This window comes from Mirounga leonina, unplaced genomic scaffold, assembly GCF_011800145.1.
Source record: "Mirounga leonina isolate KUSES-001 unplaced genomic scaffold, KU_Mleo_1.0 Mir_180, whole genome shotgun sequence".
NCBI classification, from domain to species: Eukaryota; Metazoa; Chordata; class Mammalia; order Carnivora; family Phocidae; genus Mirounga; species Mirounga leonina.
Genome location: NW_023270469.1, coordinates 27,492,290 through 27,515,101, shown reverse-complemented (window position 1 = coordinate 27,515,101; position 22,812 = coordinate 27,492,290). Strand labels below are relative to the sequence as shown.

The 22,812-nt window shown below is 42.9% G+C and overlaps 1 protein-coding gene across 1 annotated transcript; it reads left to right on the top strand.

Moving 5' to 3' along the window:
• Positions 1-41: 41 nt before the first annotated feature.
• Positions 42-22,127, top strand: OGFOD1 (2-oxoglutarate and iron dependent oxygenase domain containing 1). The gene is made up of 13 exons (XM_035025178.1): positions 42-260; positions 1,955-2,100; positions 6,503-6,549; positions 9,895-9,995; positions 12,907-13,023; positions 13,568-13,659; positions 13,866-13,994; positions 14,278-14,391; positions 15,816-15,895; positions 16,185-16,498; positions 20,241-20,363; positions 20,842-20,900; positions 21,406-22,127. Exons 1-13 carry the CDS (start codon positions 107-109, stop codon positions 21,565-21,567), a joined length of 1,638 nt encoding a protein of 545 aa, XP_034881069.1. The 5' UTR covers positions 42-106; the 3' UTR covers positions 21,568-22,127.
• Positions 22,128-22,812: the final 685 nt, after the last annotated feature.

The window sequence follows — 22,812 nt, the reverse complement described above, 5'->3', positions numbered from 1 at the left end:
TGGTCGGCGCTGGGGAACACGGGAAAGGGGGCATTCTGGGAATTGTAGTCAGCCTAGGAAAGTAGCTGCTTAATCAGTGTGGCGTGGGTCTGTAGCTTAAGAGAAGATGAATGGGAAACGGCCAGCTGAGCCAGTTTCTGGCCGGACGGGGAAAAAGGGAAAGAAGGAGGTGATAGCGGAGTTTTCGGACGCTGTCACCGAAGAAACCTTGAAAAAGCAGGTGTCTGAGGCCTGGAGCCGCAGGACGCCGTTCCGTCACGGTAACCCGGTGCTGTGAAGGGGGAGCCAGGGTCTGGGGGGGGCCTCTGAAAGTCCTACCAATCGAGTCGAGCCCCGGGCAGCGGGGCCACGAGGGAAGAGGCCCTTGGAGACAGTGTGACTTTGGCCACCTTTGACTCTCCTGCTGCCCTCTATCATTCCAAGTTCGGTTTGGATTTAGAAATCTGAGGAGGAAGAAACGTAGGCCCGAGAGTTGGGAAGCAGAGGGCATGGCATGCAAGTTCGTATTTCCTCCGAGGGCAAAGATCGGTTATCCCAAAATCGTGTAGCCAGAGCATTTATTGTGAGCTGCCAGATGGCTGGCGCCTGAGCTTACTCGTTTTTACACGCCTGTAGGCCGACTACGTGACCTATGGGAGTAAACGAGTGTTGAGCAAGGGAAGAAACTCACCTTGAACGATTCCAGCCTCAGCTTCAGATATCACTTTAGAGGATAAGAATTCCGCTTCATGCCGCATGCTTTCCCTCCTAGAGTTTGCCATGATTTGGGTTTCAGTTGTTAAGTGCTTCGAAGGGGTGAGTCCTGGGTGTCTGGATGCACATAAAAGGTGATAGCTCAGTGTCTAAAGGGCAAGCTCTGTACCCCCAGGGACTTGTCAATATCCTCAGCTGTAGGATGGAAATAGTGATAATGTCTATCACAGGGTTGCCGAGGAGATGAAGTGACATTATGCATGTAAAACACCACTGTGTTTGGCACGGGGTAGGTGGCGGTGGTGGTGATGGTAGTGGTGGTGACTATTAATATTAGGAGGGTACCTAGAGTATCAGAGGCAGTGGCTAAAATGTTGAGACAGAAATCAAGGCATCGAGGAGTTTTGCTTGAACCGATTTTTTAAAAAAGTGTATGTTGTAACTTCCTTCCTCCAACAGTAACTTGGAGAAAGAAAAGACAGAGTTGAAGAAAAATTGCCAGCCAGTATTGCTGTTCTCATTTTTTTTAGGGGTTGGGGGTGGGCAGAGGGAGAGGAGAGAGAGAATCTTAAGCAGGCTCCTCCCCTAGCATGGAGCCTGCAGTGAGGCTCTGTCTCACAACCCTGGGATCATGACCTGAGCCAAAATCAAGAGTTGGATGCCTAACCAACTGAGCCACCCAGGTGCCCCTCTATTCTCATTTTTCATTTGCTCCTTTCACTTTAATTTTGGGGGAAATGAATAAGGAATCTAAAATATATTCAGTTCAATAGCTAATCATTGAACTAAAAAACGCAAAAAAGAGCAGGAACCTTAATTTAGTGATATCACCTGTATTCCTAAGGACTCGTATTTTGAACACAATATATTTAAAAAGTAGTATTGAGGGGCACCTGGGTGGCTCAGTCGTTAAGCCTCTGCCTTCGGGTCAGGTCATGATCTCAGGGTCCAGAGATCGAGCCTCGCATTGGGCTCCCTGATCAGTGGGAAGCCTGCTTCTCCCTCTCCCACTCCCCCTGCTTGTTCCCTCTCTCGCTGGTCTCTCTCTGTCAAATAAATAAAAATCTTTAAAAAAAAAAAAAAAAGTAGTATTGAATGGGGTAAAGAAAAAAGGGAAGAGCTTATAATTCTTCCCCCAAGTCTTTTGGTACTAGATTTCTGAAAATTCATGATCATTCCCTTTTGTATTCCCTCTGCCATGCTACTCAGGTCAAAAATACAAAAGGGGAAAAAGCCATAAGTAATGTTTTCCTTCCAACAGAGGCCATTGCCATGGACATGGATCCCTTTCTTCACTGCATGATCCCAAACTTCATCCAAAGCCAAAACTTTTTGGAAGGGCTTCAGAAGGAACTTTTGAACTTGGACTTCCATGAAAAGTATAACGATTTATATAAGTTCCAGCAGGTATTTATGTCCCTTTCACATTCACTCTTCCACTTAAGAAATGCTTTATCTACAGAATCATTCCTTACCTTTAGACTTGAGGTTTTAGATTGGGTTTGCCTTGGAGGGTCCTTGCCTTGACATCGCTAAAAGCATTCCTTCATTTCACATAAGCTTACTGAGTGTTAATGATGTGTTAGGTGCTATAATTATTGCATGGGAGCCTCTGACAGTTCCTGCCCTGTAAGACTAAACTAAGAGAAGTGCTAGTGATGGTGACTATCTAGCGATAGTCAAGAAATACAGTAAGCCAGTAAGTTAAGTACATTATAAACAAAGGGGATTAAGTGCATTTTGAGGATTGGTATGCTGAAGAGGGTTGCACGTTGGAAAATAATACCTATTTAAATTTTTAATTCATGTCCTTATTTTAGGTGACTTGATGTATGCTGTGCATCGCAGTATGTCCGCAGAGAGTGAGATCTATTCTTTTTTTGGTGGACAGTTTAACTTGGCAGGAAAGACCGTATCAAAATCAGGGCCAGTTTTTCCACTCTTAGAAGACAGGGCTCAGTCTAGGTATAGAAATACAGGTCATTGGTTTCCCCAGTTTGAGGGGAAATATCTTTTTAGTACATGGTATACATCACTCTCGGAAATCCTTTATGAAATCTCAAGGATATCAGCCCTTAAAAATCACAGAATAAAATAAAAATGAAAAAGATGAAGGATTATTTTGTTTTCTTTGCATTTAACCCTTTGATTTCTCTTTATCTGGGATAAGAGAGTAAATAACAGGATTTCCTTCTCTTTTATTCTTTTGCACTAGAGCTGATTATGTCCCCCAGTCTCTATCTTTGGGCCTTAACACATATGATTAACCAAGTTAAATATACACATGATATGACTCTTAATAAGTTAGGAAATCTGACAAAATTAAACTTTTATCCTAGTGAAGTTACATAGGTTAATTAAAAGTCACAACTGTCTGCCTTTGTAATTATATCAACTTCAATAACAGTAGGTCTCTTTGTTGATTTAGGGCTATATGTATCTCTGATTACAAAAACTGAGGATTTAAACTGGTTTTTACTTGATGCAATTTGGTAGATGAAAACACTTCTAACTGTGATGTCAGTGAGTGGCAATATAATAAAAAGGGCTCTGGGTAATGAGGAGGGGGAAAAAGATTACTTTAGATCACATGGGTGTTAGGTGAAACTGTACTCTGCTGTGAATAATTTTTACTATGCTCACTTTGGGATTGAACTTCTTCATTCTAAAACAGTAGATGCTAAACCTATTTTCAGTCTCCTGTCCCTTCAGACTTTGCTTATATCCTCTTTTCTTTGCTTGTGCTGTGAAATATCTTAATAATGGGGTCTATGACATCTTACAACCTTCCTAAACAAGTGTGTCAGTAGGAGTTGCCTGATATTCTGGATATTTTAAAGCAAGTGTTACTGAGTGCATGCTTTATGCCATGCTAAGTGCTTTATATTTATTAATTCATTAATAAATTCTCATAACAGAGAATGAATGAATGAATTCATTAAATCCTCATAACAGTCCTATGAAGGAGGTATCTTCCTATTCCTGTTTACAGATGAGGGGAGTACACTGGTTTTTTTCTTCTCTTCTGGATCATTCCCTGTGACATGTGAAAGAAAGCTGTTCCTAGGGGCGCCTGGGTGGCTCAGTCATTAAGTGCCTGCCTTCTGCTCAGCTCATGGTCCCAGGGTCCTGGGATCAAGCCCCACATCGGGCTCCCTGCTCAGCGGGGAGCCTGCTTCTCCTTCTCCCACTCCCCCTGCTTGTGTTCCCTCTCTCGCTGTGTCTTTCACTGTGTCAAATAAATAAAAGAAAGAAAGCTGTTCCTAAGAAAAAAATGCTTTTGACCTAACTTTGCCCTTTACCCCATTCCTCTGCTCCTCTTGACAGTAGAATTCCATATAAGTTGTCTGTACTTTCTCAAATACTCCTTCTCTCATTCTCCGTCAAGCCCATTTTGCATCAGGCTTTTACCTACAGCTCCACTGAAACTACACTCGTCGGGCTCACTCAGGATTCATTTTACTTGACCTTCCAGCTGCATTTGAGATTACTCCTTCCTCCCGGAGATATTTTCTTTACTTTCGGGATACCACGCTCTCAGAGTCTTCCTTCTACCTCCCTGGCAAGCCCTTGGTTTCCTTTGATAGGTCTTCCTTTTGTACCTAACTTCTTTTTTTTTCTAAAGATTTTATTTATGTATTTAATTGACAGAGAGAGAGAGAGACAGCATGAGGGGGAACACACGCAGGGGGAGTGGGAGAGGGAGAAGCAGGCTTCCGGCCGAGCAGGGAGCCCGACGCGGGGCTCGATCCCAGGACCCCGGGACCATGACCTGAGCCGAAGGCAGTCGCTTAACCAACTGAGCCACCCAGGCGCCCCCTAACTTCTTAATGATAGAGTACTTTAGGGCTTTGCCCTTGGGCCACTTCCTGGCAGATTTCCAGGGACTCCCATGGCTTTGCCTCTACTCTTGGATATCTTTTAAGTGTCTCACAGTTATGTCCAAAACTAAACTCTTGGTCTTCTCCCCCTAAGTCTGCTCCACCTGCAAATTTACCCATCCAGTGAATGGCAACTCGATCTTTCCAAGTGGCTCAGGCTAAAAACCCTCCATTCCTCTCTCACCTCATACCTAGTTCGTCAGGAAATTCTGCAGGCTCTCTCCTCAAAACATATCCAGAAAAACCCACTTCTTTCCACTTGTACTACCAACAGCCAGTCCAAGGCATCCTTGCCTCTCATCAGAATTACACTTGTAGTTTATTGGCCAGTTCACTGCTTCCACTCTTGCCCACCTACACAATCATAGACATTGTGTTCTTTTAAAACGGCAAGGGACCCAAGAGAATTGAAAACATGTGCACATGAAAACAGGTACACAAATGGTCATAGCAGGTTATTCATGATATCTTAAAAAGTGGAAAGAACCCAAATGTCCATCACCTGATGAATGGACAGATGAGTGTGGTCTAGCCACACGGTGGAGTATTACTCAGCCAGGAACAGGAATGGCATAGCAATGCTGCTGCAACATGGAGGAGCCTTGACAATATACTGAGAGAAGCTAGACATGCAAGGCCACGTGCTGTAGGATTCCACTTATCTGTAATGTCCTGACTAGGCAAATCCATATAGAGAGGCAGAAAGTAGATTAGCGGTTGCCAGGACCTTGGGGAGAAGAGTATGTACAGCGACTGCCTAATGAGTATAGGGTTTCTTTTTGGTGGGGGGATGATAAATGTTCTGGAATCAGATAATGGTGGTGTCCTGGGGAGAAGAGTATGTACAGTGACTGCCTAATGAGTATAGGGTTTCTTTTTGGTGTGGGGATGATAAATGTTCTGGAATCAGATAATGGTGGTGGTCGCACAACATCGCGTATATACTAAAATCTACTGAATTACACATTCAGGTGGTTAAAATGATAAATTTCATGTTACATGAATTTTATCTCAATTTTTAAAAATGTAAATGGGATCCTATTACTCCTTTGTTCAAAGCCTCCAAAGGTTCCTCATTTCTTTGTCAGAAAGCCAAAATACTTAGAAGAGTTCTAACGCATCCCATTGCCTCTTTGGCCTCATCTCCTACTGCTGTCCCCCGCACTCTCTACACTCTAGCCACGCAGTCTCCTTGGATGTTTTGACTAGACCAGGCATGCTTCACACCCAGGACCTTGAATCCTTTTTTTTTTTTTTTTTTAATTAATTTGTCTATTTTGAGAGAGAGTGTGCGTGGGGCAGGGCATGGCACAGGGAGAGGGAGAGAGAATCTCAAGCAGCCTCCATGCTGAACAGGGGACCTGACATGGGAGCCTCACGACCCTGAGATCACAACCTGAACTGAAATCAAGAGTCAGACACTTAACCGACTGAGCCACCTGGGCACCCCAGGACCTTGAATCCTCTTTGCCTAGATATTCCCTTGGCATGTTTCCCAACCTCCTTCAAGGCTTTGCTTCACTCAGCAAAATCAAGCCTGGCCATCGTGTTTGTACTTGCAAACCCTTTCCCACCTTCAGCATGCCCAGTACCTCATATCCTGCTGGTTTTCCCTGTGCCTTTGTCCCCTTCTTTCATGCTAACAATCAGCTTTTTATGTTTATTGTCTGTCTCCCTCAAAAAGAATATAAGCTCCACTGTCGATAACTATTTAAATATTTGTTGAATGGAGTAAGGCCCAGGGGGGTTAAGTAACTTGCCCGAGTCATAGAGCTGCCATATGGAGGGGCCACAGGTCAAAGCCAGGCAGCTTGGCTTCAGTCCAGGCTCTTCGCCACAATCCTACACTGCAAGGGCACTCACTGAACTGCTTTTCTCTGTGTGTAATATATAAAGGAAATCCTTTTTTTTCTTTTTCTATGATCAAGTCGGATGATTTGAAGAAGAGAAGAGAGCCTCACATCTGTGCTTTAAGGTAAACAATCATATTTGTCGGGTGCAGAAAATGTTACATCATATAACGTTATGTCATTATCCCATTTTGTAGAGGAGAAAACAGATTGAGAGATTAAGTAACTTCTTCAAGGCTTCCTAGATGAAAACCGAGGGAGCTAAGCTACAAACTCAAATCAGTCTGATTCCAGGGCCCACCTTCTCAGTGATAAAATGTTCAGCTTTTGTTAGTAATCAAGGAAACACTGCTGGAACCATTTTTCACATATTAGGTTGGCAAATATTCGAAACAAAATCCCCCAATGTTGACAGAAGTATCGATCCCTTTCTTAGATGATGGTTTTGAAAAATGTATCAAAACTCTTAAAATTATGCTTCCCTTTTTATAGTATCATTCCACTTATAAGAATTTATCCTGAGAAAATAATTAAGGATGTGCTCAAAAATTTCATACAAGATTGCATGTTGTAATGTTGTTAAAAATAGTGGGGAAAAAATGTTCTAAAGACTTATTCATTTTAGAACGAGAAAGAGAGAGAGAGAGTGCGTGTGCTCTAGTGCAAGTTGGGGGAGGGGCAGAGGGAAAGGGAGAAAGAATCTTCAAGTAGACTCCCTGCTGAGCTCAGAGCCCAATGCAGGGCTCGATCCCATGACCCTGAAATCATGACCTAAGCCGAAATCAAGAGTCGGACACTCAACCCACTGAGCCACCCGGGTGCCCCAAAATAGTAAAAAACTATATACAAATTAAAAGGCCATGCATTGAGATTTATATAGATAATGGTAAAAGCATGAGTGGAAAACTCTACAACCATTGAATATGATGTGTGAATTTTAATACATGAGAATGATAAACCTGATTTCACCGATTCTAAGACACATTTCTTCTTTTACATTTTAGCACTGCTGGGGTCCAGTGTCTCACAAATTACTATTGTGTCCTATTTTAATTGGCAACATTTTTTTAAGTGATAGCAAAACAATAATACTTCTTACAGAGGAGGCATATTAGAGTTGATGCAGTACACTTGTCAAGAGAAAAGATGGGGCGCCTGGGTGGCTCGGTCGGTTAAACGTCTGCCTTCGGCTCAGGTCATGATCCCAGGGTGCTGGGATCGAGCCCCACATCAGGCTCTCTGCTCAGAGGGAAGCCTGCTCCTCCCTCTGCCTGCCATTCCCCCTGCTTGTGCGTGTGTGCTCTCTCTTTCTCTTTCTCTCTCTGTCAAATAAATAAGTAAATAAAAATCTTTTAAAAAAAGAGAAAAGTCGTTAAAACAGCACACACAGTGTGAATGATTTTTAAAAGATATATTTGGCTATCTGTGTACAAAGGAAAAAAGAGAAGAATGGAATGTTTAAATCTGGCTAGTTGGATTTCACATTTTTTTTAACAGTTCCTTTTTACTTATAGAGGGTTTTTTCCCCTAGTTTTGCTACAGTAGGCACATGTTACTTTGTAATCACGGTTTTTCATTTATACAGAGGTCATTTTTTCCTCGTTCTCTTTTTTCCTCTGGGACATTTTGATATAGGATGGCAGTCTGCACAGATTGTTATTTCTTCCCAATTCTGAAGTATTACTCATGTATTAACTGCACCTCATAATATCTCATATTTATGTAGACCTTTTGTTATTGTTGTTCCAAAGAGAGATGATCGCACTGCACTGTAAGGCATTATCTCTTTAGTTCACAGCACACTCTGGTAAGCCTTTCCTGTGGGACTGAGGTTCCATTCTATTCCCACAGGATAATAGCCGGATGGTGTGTTAGACGGGATTTCTTGGTCTATAGAAAGGTGATCTTTATACTTCCCAGTTGGGCTCTGTGATTTCTCCGTTATATTCGATTAACAAATGAGAATAATGGCAGAAAGTAACCCTGGCCTTGTGACCCTTTCATAGTGACTAGAGGAAGAACTTTTTATGGAATACATTTGAGGAGGCCAGTGTTACCAGTAAAAGAGGGATTTAAGGCTTTGATCATAGTTGCTTAAAGCATCAAGACTTTGCAGAAATGTTTGCTACCCACATCGCAAGCCTGGTTCAGCACTTTGTTCTGCTGGCTCATTAAATACAAGTTGCAACTCTGTTTTTGAAGTTACATGGCATTTCTGGTTGGACCAACCTAGCACAGCGTTTTTTAGAATTTTTTGGTTTGGTAATGTAAAGTGTGGAAAAGGGACTTGGTATTAAAATCTTAGGAGATCAGCCTGGAGACTTGATACTTAGTTATGAACAGCACAGTTGCATTTTATGGGAATTTCAATTGTGTACATTTGGACTAAGATGATCCAAAAAATACTGTCTGTGTGTGCAAAATGTGAACCGATGTAAGTCCTTTCAAAATGTTTTCTTTTTTGGGGGGCTTTTTTTTTTTTTTTTAAAGATTTTATTTATTTATTTGACAGAGAGAGACACAGCAAGAGAGGGAACACAAGCAGGGGGGAGTGGGAGAGGGAGAAGCAGGCTTCCCGCGAAGCAGGGAGCCCGATGCGGGGCTCGATCCCAGGACCCTGGGATCATGACCTGAGCTGAAGGCAGACGCTTAACGACTGAGCCACCCAGGCGCCCCCTTTCAAAATGTTTTCAACTCATGAAGATTCACATACTTCCAAAGTTGATTGGCTGAGTGAGTTATAAATTGTGTTAAAGAGATTTCTATACAGAGAGCCCCATTAGCTGGCAAATGGAAATGTTCAGCATCTCTTACTGGTATTGTGCTGGCATCAGAACTTCTATAAAAGATTTTCCTGAGCCTACAGTTAGCATAATATTCACTGTTATTGCAACTTAAAGTTTTTAATCTGCAACAGTGTCACCCAAATGGTCATTAAGCAGTGCAGTAGTATTTAGTGCCAAAAAACATGTCTAAAAATCAGTAACCTCGGAAAGGAACATCAGGGTGCTAAATTATGACAGAGGGCAAAGCACTGCCGTGCTAGAGCATACTATCAATTTAAGAGGAAGAAAGTAAAATGAAATAGCAGAGCAAAACTATATTACAGTAGATGGATTTGTTTTTGTTTTTGTTAAGATTTTTTATTTATTTGCGAGAGAGAGAATGAGAGACAGAGAGCATGAGAGGGAGGAGGGTCAGAGGGAGAAGCAGACTCCCCGCCGAGCAGGGAGCCCAATGTGGGACTCGATCCCAGGACTCCAGGATCATGACCTGAGCCGAAGGCAGTCGCTCAACCAACTGAGCCACTCAGGCGCCGAGTAGATGGATTTGTATTTCTTTCTCTTTATTTCAGTTCCAAGGCCTAAACTGTGCAAGTTTCAAGAAGCTACTACAGCCTCCAGGGAAAAGTAGCTGTGGCCGAGATCCAAATACTGTGGCTAACAGGTTACCTTTGTTGACATTTCTAGGAAAGTTCTGTTTGAAGATTTCCGGACTTGGCTTGCTGACATTTCCAAGATTGACCTGGAATCAACTATTGACATGTCCTGTGCTAAATATGAATTCTCTGGTAAGAAAGATAAAGCCCTTGATGTCTAGAGGACTTACAGGCTTTAGCTACACAGTGGCAGCAAGAGCATTGGTGTGCCAGGATCCTAGACTTGGGACACGTCCCCCCATAGCATTAGGACCTTCTTTTTTTTTTTTTTTAAGATTTTATTTATTTATTTGTCAGAGAGAGACAGCGAGAGAGGGAACACAAGCAGGGGGAGTGGGAGAGGGAGAAGCAGGCTTCCCGCGGAGCAGGGAGCCTGATGTGGGACTCGATCCCAGGACCCTGGGATCATGACCTGAGCCGAAGGCAGACGCTTAACGACTGAGCCACCCAGGCACCCCGAAAAGACTACATCCTTAAGGAAGAATCTTCGAACAGTATAGAAGGATACAGTGTAAACCTTGACAGTTCCCTGCACTTTCTCCTTGTCCCCCTTTCTCTTCAGAGGTATCCATTGTCACCAGTTCCCTTTGTGAGCAAAGAAATGTCTTTTTGAAAGCGTGTTTGCTTTTTCACCTGGAAGGAAAAGTGTTTTGCTTTGTTTCACTAAGTAAAATTTTGATGTGGGTTTACTCTCATACAGTATAAAGTATAAGGGGGAGGTATACATTGGTAACCACTTTTTGAGGCTAACTGAGTGATACACAGGATGAGTCCTATCAAAAGCCCTTTTTTTAAAAACTTTTTTTAATTGAAATCATTTCAAACTTACGGAAACATGGCAAGCATGTATAGTTTTTTCCCATTTTACTTGAGAGTAGGTTGCCATCCTGTTCCAGGACCCCCATGTACTTCAGTGATTCCTACAACAAGGACATTCTCCTAGATGATGGCAATAAACCATCAAAATCAGGAAATTAGGATCAATACATTATTCCCATCCAGTCTGCAGGCTCCATTCAAGTTCCATTATTTGGTCCTTGATTGCAAAAGGATCCCGTCCAGGATTGCATAGTTGTCATGCCTGACTTGGTCTCCCACAATCTAGAACAGTTCTTCAGTCTTGCCTTGACTTTCATGATCTTAAGCCTTCTGAAGGTTTACAGATGACTCATTTTGTACATTTGCCCTCAATTTGGGTTTGCCTGATGCCTCCTCATGATTAGATTCAAGGCTTGCATTTTTGGTAGGAATGTTACAGAATTATGTGGGGGTTGTTTTGTTTTGTTTTGTTTTTTTAGTACATCTTATCAAGTGGTATATGGTTTCTGTGTGTCATAGTCTAGTGATACTTTTTTTTTTTTAAGATTTTATTTATTTATTTGAGAGAGAGAGAATGAGAGACAGAGAGCACGAGAGGGAAGAGGGCAGAGGGAGAAGCAGACCCCCTGCTGAGCAGGGAGCCCGATATGGGACTCGATCCCGGGACTCCAGGACCATGACCTGAGCCGAAGGCAGTCGCTTAACCAACTGAGCCACCCAGGCGCCCCTAGTGATACTTTGATTACTTAATTAAGGTGGTAACTGATGTCAGGCTTTCCCACTGTAAACTTGTTCTTTTTCTTTCTATAAGTGAATAAGAATTTTGTGGGGAGATACTTAACAATTATGTAAATATCCCATTTCTCCTCCAACTTTGATTTGCTTATTTTAGCATCCTCTGGCATTCCCTTTACATTTACTGTCATTCTGTAAAGGAAACCTTCCTCTCTTCCCATTTATTTATTCATATATTTATTTACATCAGTGTGGCTTTATGGGTCACTATGTAACGGGCTGTAATCAGTTGCTATATTATAGTGATGCTCCTCTTGTCCCTGATTTGATCAAAGGGAGCACCTTACACTGATTTCCATGTCCTTTTGATGTGTCCCCATCATTCTTAATACATTTTACTTCCTAGCAGAACAAGATTTTTCCAAGCTCATCTTATATGTCCCCTGCTCTAGACCCAGAGTTAGCCATTCTTCCAAAGAACCCTGATTCCTTTTAGTGACGAATGATACTTAAAAATCAAGATCTGGACTCTGGGTGTTTTGCCATTAGGGTGTCACTGCTCCCAGGCCTTTCTGTGGAGAAGAGGTAGCAAATAGACGGATGCGCATGTGCACACATGCGTTTACATGTTTATGTATGTCAGTGTCTAGAAATATGTAGATATCTAACTAAATATCTCCATACATAGGAAAATCAATTCACACTGATTCCTCCAGTTCCAATTCAACACCATAAGGTTTATCCCAGATTTCTCCATTTCCGTATTTATAATTTCCTTCCTCAGCAGTGAGAACCATGGCTTCCGTCACCTTCAGGATATTTCTTTATCAAAACAATCCCTCCATGTGTGAACGATCACAGTTCACCATAGCAAATCCTCCCTCTCCTGCCCTGCAGGGATGCCTCCCTTGCTCAGTCCCACCTAACGGCTTTTAGAAGCTTTAGCTCAAGAAATTAATGGGAACCGCTACCAAAAGATCTATGTACAGTAATGGTCATTTGCTTATTGAAGCATTTTTCTTAACAGATGAGAAATGGAAACAATTAAGTCTAAGATTAATTAAAGGAGAAAGAAGGTAATTCATAATCCGTATAGTAGAATAACTACAGGGCCATTAAAAAAGCGATGACAGCTGTATATAGTGATGGTAGTAAAAAGGCCACAAAACAACCACTGTAGGACACCCATTTTTTTTTTTTTAAGCAAACGTATGTAGGAAAAGTGCTGGAAGAATATAAGCACAAATATTGTTAGTGATTATCTCTGGGGTCTGTCCATATGTGTGTTCTTCAGGGCTTTTAGAGTTCTCCGTGTTCCCAGTTGTATGTCTCTGATTATAAAACAGGAGAAACAAGTGTCATTTTACAAAGCTGGAGGAGCTCACATTGCAGGTGAATATCAGATGGACCGATACTAAAATGCAGGATCAGAGTAGTGGCTGCTCCTTGTCAGCTCGGGGACATTAAAGTACATGTTGCACTATTGCAGATGCCCTCCTCTGCCACGATGATGAGCTGGAAGGGCGCCGGATCGCCTTCATTCTTTACCTGGTTCCTCCCTGGGACAGGAGCTTGGGGGGCACCCTGGACCTGTATGACGTTGATGGTAAGAGAAGCGCGTACACATCAGCACCAGTAGCTACTTCTGAGCTCTTACACACAGTGTGTGTCCTCCTCTGAGGAGGGGGAGCGGACACCAGCCTTGACAGCCGCCTCCCTACATTGTACTTGTAGTCATTACTCCAGAGGTGGAGTCCATGAGCATGAGGACTAGTCAGACCCTACTCCTGAGTACTGACTGTGGAAAGCTGGAGCACGTGGAAAGCTGCCTGGGACCATCAGTGTGCCCGCGCCAGTCTGTCTGACAGGAAGTCAGGGTTGTTTCCTAATGACTGACACCAGATGTTGCCTCTCGAAAACTTTTCCGAACTTACCCCAGCCCTCATCGATAATAGACAGATGGCATAGTAAGAACAATGGTCAGGTAGCAGAACTGAGTGAAACAGATGGAAGAGGGTGGCGTTTTGGGATCTGCAGGGTCCATCTACTTCCCCTTAGAAATCTGAGAATTGTCAAGGTGAAACGAGGCAGGCTGAAAGTGGTTAGTGGTTACAAAACCACATTTGTGATTGTCCTCTTTCCTGGTGCAGAACACTTCCAGCCAAAGCAGATCGTCAAGTCTCTTATCCCTTCATGGAACACACTGGTTTTCTTTGAAGTGTCTCCAGTATCCTTTCACCAGGTAAAGATTATAAACCACAAATATACAGAGTACTAAGGATCATGCTTTTTAGTCCCCTGTTATCGAAATGTGAGAGCTTCCTGTTGGACTTCCGTGGCCAGGTTGTGCGCGCATCCAGCGTGACGGATCCAGAAGTGAGCGCGCCTTGGCTAGCAATCGTCCCCCTCAGCGGGTACATTCATGCGCTGTTGGCCTTGTCCTTTCAGGTGTCCGAAGTCCTATCTGAAGAAAAGTCGCGTTTGTCTATAAGTGGCTGGTTCCATGGTCCTTCACTGACCCGGCCTCCCAACTACTTTGAACCTCTCATACCTCGGAGCCCTCACATCCCACAAGATGTAAGGATAATGCCTGTTGTCGGGATTCTTATCTTAGAAGCTTTACCGTATGGTTTGTTTTCCTGATAATGAAACTGGACTTTTGAGTTTCCTCTTTTGCTTTTCTTAGGTAAACTTTTGATAGTGTTTTTTTCTCAGGCAGAGTTTTCCAGCACTTTTATGTGTAACAAGGAGAAGATTATAAAGTGAGGCTTTGCATATATTTTACTAGCACGAAATGATGTAAGAACAAAAGCAATAGGAATTGTTAATTCACGTTTTGCATCTGCTGCTTCTTTGTAAGCATGAAATTTTGTATGATTGGATCAACCCTACTTATCTGGACATGGATTACCAAGTTCAAATTCAAGAAGAATTTGAAGAACAGTCTGAAATTCTCCTAAAGGAGTTCCTTAAGGTAAGCCAGCACGTTCTGTCCAGTGTATCTTGGGGACCTCAGTAGCAGGCCCTAACAGAATCTCACTGCTATAACAACTTGTGCTTTTGTCTTTCTCGCTTCTTGGGTGGGTAAACAGGCATCACTAAAGGAGTTTTGGGTTAGTTCCTGGTTAGAATGTTTATATCATCTTTTTCATAAAATATACAGGTGATGCTAGTAGCTAACATTGGTACCAGTTGTATGCTTAGTGGGTTGAGTCCCTTCGATGTTCCCCAGTTTTCTGGAACCCTAATGGTACACACGTACACGCACGCACGCTTCTACACTGACAGGGAGTTGTATGTAGCTTCCTTCCTATTCATTTGGTGAATATGGTTTCCTATCAGCTTACTATTGCTTTTAGTAAAAGATAGATTATTAACTGAGCAGCACCCATTAATGAACGTTTGACAATGATACGCAGCACATTTCAGTGGAGAGGGACTACATCAGGAGTCAGAAGACTTAATATTCATGCCCTGGCTCCGTGGTTTTACTAACGAGCAAATCACTGAATCTCCCAGAGCTTGTAGGTCTTCATCAGTTAAACTGGGATAAGACCTGCCTTGTTCATCCTGAAGAGTTGTTGTGAGGGCCAAACAAGATCATAGACACCGGTGTGGCACTTCACAGTTGACCCTGGGTCCCATGGAAGCACAGTCCCAAGAGCTGTTCCTCCACGAGAAACATACTGCCTCTCTCTCTCTCTCCCCCTCTCCCCTTCCCTCTTGAAATTTTAAAGCTGACATTAGCATATTAAGGAGTTTGAGAAATATTACAGTAAATAAACTTTGTTTGATCCTATTTTATTAAGCTTACCTAAACCAGGCTTTGGGATCCTCTTTCCTGTTTTACAGCTGATAGGACTGCTGTTTTGAGAACACTCCTTGGGAAGCCACATTAAACAAGTACATAGAAAGCCTCTTGTGGAGCAGATTTCAATAGATTAATCAGCTTCTTGCTCTGTACTTGGCTTTCTCTATTTAGAAAGCTGAATGCATAAAGGTGAGGCCTACAGAGACTTTTAGTGTGATGACATTGACCATTAAGCAGTTTCATTGTTTTTCCTCACATCTTATGAATTGAAGAGACCGTATTACGATCTTCATTTTATAAATGCGGGAGTCTGAGAGGTTTAGCGATCTGACATGAGACACACAACCGCTAAAGGAAATAGCCCAAACTGACACTCGGGTCTCTTGGCTAAAGCATGCTGATGATTTATCCAGTCTTTTTTCTGGCTGCACTGTATCAGGCCTGGGGACCTTGGGCAAAAGGGGCGAATGTCCACTGGCCCTTTTAGGAATCAGCCAGCATGATTCTGCAGAGCGGCTCCACCTGCAAGACCAAGGTGGGATCATAGAGAGACCCACTGACTGCTTCTTTCTTTGCTCCTTTTCCAGCCTGAGAAATTTGCAGAGGTCTGTGAGGCTTTGGAGAAAGGAGACGTGAAATGGAGCAGCCGAGGTCCCCCTAACAAAAGGTAGAGCCACGACATTTGCCTTTGCGTTCGGCAACTGCCTGTTTGCCTGGAAGGCTCACTTCCAATAATAGGACATCTGCCAGTAGTAGGACATTGGCCCTGGTGATGTTCATTCCCAGGGACATCCAGTAGCAGGCCCTGACAGAGCCTCACAGTTACAACAAGCCGTGCTTTAGTAGGCTGTGCCAGGACTTCGGGAGCAGGGTACAAAACTAATGAACAGCTTTTCTTCCATGAGTCATTGTAGAGGTACGGTTTTGATGAACAACTTGGCATCACTGCTTTCCAGGTTTTATGAGAAAGCTGAGGAGAGCAAGCTTCCCGACATTCTGAAGGACTGCATGGAATTGTTCCGCTCCGAGCCTCTGTTCTTGCTGCTCTCCAACTTCACAGGCCTGAAACTCCACTTCTTGGCCCCTTCAGAAGAAGATGAGGTGGCAAACCAAAAAGAGGGAGAAGGAGCCTCTGCGGCCGATAACCGTGAAGAAGGGACAAGCCATAGGTCCCCTGGGCCAGAGAACCATCAGACAGCCTTCTGCAATAACAGCCAGCAGAGCCAGGGACAGACAGACCCAGAGTCAGAGGAAAATGAAGCAAAGGAAGGTAAGCCGTTGATATCAGTTGTCCTTACTAAACCATTAAACATTCACTATTCAATTATTGATTCATCTAACAACTATTACTCGAGCATCCATGATCTGCTAGGCCTGTTTCGGGAGCTGGAGGACAGAACAAGCAAGGTCTCCGCTCTCCCAGAGTTTATGTTCTAGTGGGAGAGGACAGAGATTAAACGTGTCCACAGACCACAAGAAAACATAAGCTAATAAAAGCGGTTTGCAGAAAACTTGAACGGGTTGTGTGCTGAGGAACAACGACCGAGTGGCCTCTTAGGTGACCGGGCAACTGGAAGAACCTGTCTCAGGAGCTGCCATCTAAGCTCCGATCGGAATAACAAGAAGGATCTGTGGGAAGAATATTCTAGGTAGGAGGAGCAGCTCATACATTCTATTAGGCTGAAAATATACTTGAACAGTGGACAGAAATAGGACTGGCTTTGCCCCAAACTACTCTAAAACATAACATCGAAGAGAGGAAGGTGAACACAGCTTATTTCTGCCAAGGACCAATAATAGCCTAAGAAAAACCTCCTTGAATTTGGGAAAATAGGTAGAAGGAAATTATTAATTAAAGTAGAGGAAGTCTAAGGGCACCTGGCTGGCTCAGACGGAAGAGCATGTGACTCTTGATCTTAGGGTCGTGAATTTGAGCCCCACATTGGGCGTGAAGATTAGTAAGAAAAAATAAATAGGCTTAAAAAAAAAAAGTAGAGGAAGTCTTTAATTATCTACAGACAAGACCAACAGAGAAAAATATAGGAAATTTAAGAGGTGAGGCTTCTGTGGAAATTTTGGCACCCATAAGTGAGCGGCTACCAAATGAGCGTACGCGGCTCGGCACCTACTAAATCAGACGAGAAAATCTGCTGCCCGATTCCTCTCCTCAGTTGTACTCTCCCTGCTTCCACTCTGATTTTTGGAGAAGGCCCCTGTTGCAGTTAGAAGAGCAAAGACAAGGAAGGTGGATGCCCACGGACACATAGCCAGCAGTGTGACACAAGAACCACATAATGCAGATTCTGTGGCCTCGCAGACTGACCTGTCGCTTTGGTCACCACGGATTTAGAACAACCAGAGCCAGGTGGCTTTTTCTGTGCTAGTCAATACACAGGATAGCCTTTCTTTAAGATAAAGGTTGGCTTTCCTTGATAATTGATACTGGCTTCCATACCTGGGCCCTAAAAGGAATGAGGTGAAGATCAGTGGGGCCTCATGGGCTTTTTTAAAAAAGTATCTGTTGGGGTGCCTGGGTGGCTCAGTCAGTGAAGCGACTTTGGCTCAGATCATGATCCCGGAATACCAGGATCAAGTCCCACATCGGGCTCCCTGCTCAGTAAGGAGCCTTCTTCTCCCTTTCCCCCTACTTGAGCTCTCTGTCAAATAAATAAATAAAACCTTAAAAAAAAAAAAAAAGTGCTTACTTATCTCTATTCCTTTTTGGTTTCATTTTCATGGGAACCTGGACCTTGGAAAAAATCTATACAGGCAGCCAAAGGATGCTTTATTACTGAGCATCTACTGTATGCAAGGCCCTGGGCCAAAGCAGGTGGGAATACAGAGATAAATGTGAAAAGTAACTGTAAAGTTCGTCATCTTAAAGAAAATGGTGGGGACAAAGCCGTGAAGGAGCAGAATTTTCCTATTTTATTAAAGTTAAGCTGGCATGAACTCGAATGAGAGGTTTTATAACTTCAAGATGTTAAATGTAACCCACATGGTACCAACAAAGAAAGTAGCTATAGGATATACGTAGAAGAAAATGAGAAAAGAATTTAAACATTTCAATACCAAAAAACACAAAAGACTGTAATGCAGGGACAAAAAAAGCTATAAGGCATTTAGAAAACAAATAGCAAAGTGACAGAATTAAGCCCCTCTTTCCTAGTAATTACCTTAAATGTAAATGACAATCAAAAGACAGAGATTGGCAGAATAGACAGGAACACAGGATTCAACTATCTGCTATCTACAAAACACTCACTCAAGATCCAGAGACACAAACAGATTGAGAATAAAAGCATGGAGAAAGATGTTCCATGCAAATAGTAACCAGAAGAGAGCAGGAGTGGCTCTACGAATATCAAACAAAGTAGACCATTTATTTATTTATTTATTTATTTATTTGTTTTTATTTATTTATTAATTAAGGCTCCATGCCCAACATGGGGCTCAAACTCATGGCCCTGAGATCAAGAGTTGCATGCTCTCCCGATTGAGCCAGCCAGGCACCCAAACAAAATAGATCGTAACTCAAGAAAGATTAGAAGAGACAAAGAAGGACATTCTATATTTGTAAAAATTCAGTACAGCAGGAAGATACAACAGTTACAAATCTTTATGCACCTGATGACAGACTGAAATTTTATGAAGCAAAAACTGACAGAATTGAAGGAAGAAATCAGACAATTCTACAGCAGTAGTTGGGAGAGGTCAGCGCCCGAGAGGACTTAACCCAATAAAACCAGCTAGATGTAACAGGTGTAATACAGAGCATTCTACCCACCAACAGCAGCATATACATTCTTCTCAAGTGAACATGGGACATTTTCCACGACAGACGATAAGTTAGGCCACAAATTTAGTCTCAGTAGATTTTAAAAGCTAGATACCGGGGCACCTGGCTGGCTCAGTCGGTGGAGTGTGTGACTCTTGATCTTGGGTTTTAAGTTCAAGCCCTACGTTGGGTCTAGAGATTATTTAAAAATAAAATCTTTAGAAAAGTAAAAAATAAAAGATATCATACAAAGTAGCTTCTCTAACCACAACAGGATGAAGTTAAAAAGAAACAAGCGATCATCCTCCATGAAAAGACATGGAGGAACCTTAAGTGCATATTGCTGAGTGAAAGAAGCCAGTCTGAAAAGGCTATTTATTGTATGATTCCAACACTATGACATTCTGGAAAAGGCAGAACTAAGGAGAGAGTAAAATCAGTGGTTGGAAGGGATTAGGAGGAAGGAAGGGATGAATTAGGTGGAGCACAGAGCTTCTTTAGGGCATTAAAACCAATTCTGTATGATACGGTAATGATGGACACCCAACATTATGCATTGATCAAGACCCATAGAACGTATAGCACGAGGAGTGGACCCTAATGTCAACTATGGACTTTAGGCAATAATAATGTATGAGTATTGGTTTGTCAGTTGTAACAAGTGAATCACACTAAGATAAAACATTAATAATAGGAGATACAGGCAGATGGCAGGGGGAATCTATTTAAAATTATAATATGAATAAATATTATAATTATATACATATATATTATATATAATATATATTAAAATAATTATATTTATTCATATTATAATTTTTTATTTTGGCAGCTAAATGTATATTCCATCTAAAATTTCTTGTAAAAAAAGAAATAGAACATCAAGTCCCCCTGCCCCACCAAATAGTACATGGTACATTTCTGACAGTCACTGTAAGTAAGGCTGGTTTGGTGGAGCAGTAGGTCAGAAGGTTTATGGGAATGGTTTCCCTTTAGTGCTGGACCATTCCTACTTATTATTCCCTTGCACACTAGCAATTGTATCAAAGTTATTTATTTTCTTAAGCAGGCTTCACACCCAGCATGGAACCCAACACGGGGCTTGAACTCACGACCCTGAGATCGAGACCTGAGCTGAGATCAAGAGTCAGACGCTGAACTGACTGAGCCACCAAGGCACCCCTGTATCAGAGTTATTTTAAGTTTTTTCTGGCCTTCTGTTGTTTCTTCTTAGACTCAAATGTTCCCACATGCCAGGGAGAACTGAGGCGTTGGAAGACTGGTCACTACACTTTGATCCATGACAACAGCAAGACCGAATTTGCCCTAGACTTACTCCTCTACTGTGGCTGTGAAGGTAAGAGGGTAGAAAGGACAACAATGCACTGTTACCTTGAGAGGGGCAGTCTCCTGGTGACCCCCTCCAGCTGACCAATTCAGAAGTGATGTGCCTTGGCCAGGATCCCAGATCATAGAAGCTTTCTGTTGGAGGGGATCTTGGGGGTCATGAACTTCAGTCTCCCAACCCAAAGGATTTATATCTGACTAAGGTATGGGGGGATGTGGACCAAACCATAATTTCCCTCCAAATAACCCCCCAGATCCACATCGTTTATGTAATTGTCCTTCCAGGTGCGTTTTATATTCAATTCTTAGTTTTCATTTCTTACTCAGTGTGGATTGAATGGTAAATTCAAGCTCATAAGTCATAGAGTTGGTTACTACGGAGCTCCCAGAGCCCCCAGCTTTAAGCAGCATGGGATTGGCAATGGAAGCAGAGGATGGAACTCTTGCAGTGAAAAATTTCTGAATGCTGTTTGTTTTCCCTTTGTAAGGCTGGGAGCCAGAATATGGTGGCTTTACTTCCTACATTGCCAAAGGTGAAGATGAAGAGGTAAGTTGCATCTGACAGCAAACTGCCCTTTTTAGTTCTTGAGGAAGCTTTTATTCTTCAGAAACCCAATTTTTATGACCTTCTGCCAGTGTCTTTAGCTGATAAATCCATGATGGTCTGCCTGGCAGTGGTTCTAATTTCTAGTAGAAAGTACTTGGCAGGGAATAAAGATGCCACAGGATAATCAGTAAGCATTGCTTCTACCCTACTGAGAAATTCCATGTAAGCTAAGAGTTACATGGTGCATTCCCATGAAATCTTTCAATATAGTAAGAAATACATGCACTGGGTAAAATCGTTCTGGGTATGTGTTGGAATGGGGCTCACTGGAAAATGCCTTGACAGCCAGAGCAATAGCTCCTCCTAGTAAAGGATCTTTTAAAAGATTCCTATCGCCAGTCTAAGTACATGATGTGAAAACCATCTGTTCAGTGGTGAATCATTGAAGAAAAGAGTTGAGAATAAGTTCGGTGTTCTAATGTGTCATTGTATTGGCTTATTTCAGCTGCTAACAGTGAATCCAGAAAACAACTCTCTGGCACTGGTCTACAGAGACAGAGAGACTCTGAAATTTGTCAAGCATATTAACCACCGAAGCCTCGAACAAAAGAAAGCCTTCCCAAATAGAACCGGTTTCTGGGACTTCTCATTTGTCTATTATGAATGACAGGGCTGGGCAAAGCTGAAGGAAAGAGACCCTCGGGACTGGGAAGCATGCAGGAGCCACAAGGTGACCTGTGTGACGGTGTCCTTAAAATCTGTGTGTGGTAGGACTCATCATCACTGTCCTCAATCTAGACCTTGAGCTTGGAGCCAGGTACTTCTCTCTTGATTAAAAAAAAAGGCTTGTCTTTTTTTTTTTTTATTTTAACATTGAGTTTTTCATTTTCCATATGATCTTCCTTAGTGATTTTTTAAAAGTTTTTCTGTGTGGTAAAATATACACAACATCAAGTGTACCATTTTAACCATTTTTAAATGTACACACTTCAGTGACATTCAGTACATTCACATGGTTGTGCACCCGTCACCACCATCCACCTCCAGAACCTTTCCATCTTCCCGGACTGAAGCTCTGTCCCCGTGAAAGCGTAGCCCCCCTCCCCCAGCCCCTGGCAGCCCCCATTCCACTTTCTTTCTGTCTCTGTGTTCACAGAAGTGGAACAATACAATATTCGTCCTTCTGCAACTGGCGTATTTCACCGAGCATAAAATCTTCAAGGTCTATCCATGTTTCCAGTGTTTTTTTGTTTGTTTGTTTTTTAAAGATTTTATTTATTTATTTGACAGAGAGAGACGCAGCGAGAGAGGGAACACAAGCAGGGGGAGTGGGAGAGGGAGAAGCAGGCCTCCTGCGGAGCAGGGAGCCCAATGCGGGGCTCGATCCCAGGACCCTGTGATCATGACCTGAGCCGAAGGCAGACGCCCAACGACTGAGCCACTCAGGCGCCCCTCCAGTGTTTTTTTTAATACGCAAGGCCGATTCTGCCCTTCCTAATCGCACTGGTTTAGAACATTGCAGAAACTTCTAGCCTCTTCTTGCTGGGCTCATGATACTTCCTCCCACTGCTTATGGCTTTGTTTCACTGACTCTCCTAGGACAGTGTAGACTTAGATGACGGTGTTCCTGCCTTGGTAAACGCGGGCCTGGCCCGAAGCACACGGCCCCCGCCTCGGGAGACTTCTGGATGGCAGAGGAGAGGGCTGCTTGTGCCCTGTGTAGTGGCTCCCGGGGCTGCTGCCTTTCCATCCTGGAGTTGGGATTCTGGCCTCATGCGTCTTTCCTTTTCCTAAACACTCTAGGATCGACTATAAAATTTGTTGCCTTTTTTTCTTTAAAAGGACAAAGGCTAAAGGCCCCATCAAAATGCCAAGAGGCTGTGCACTCTGTTACATTCTTTTCCCCTGGACC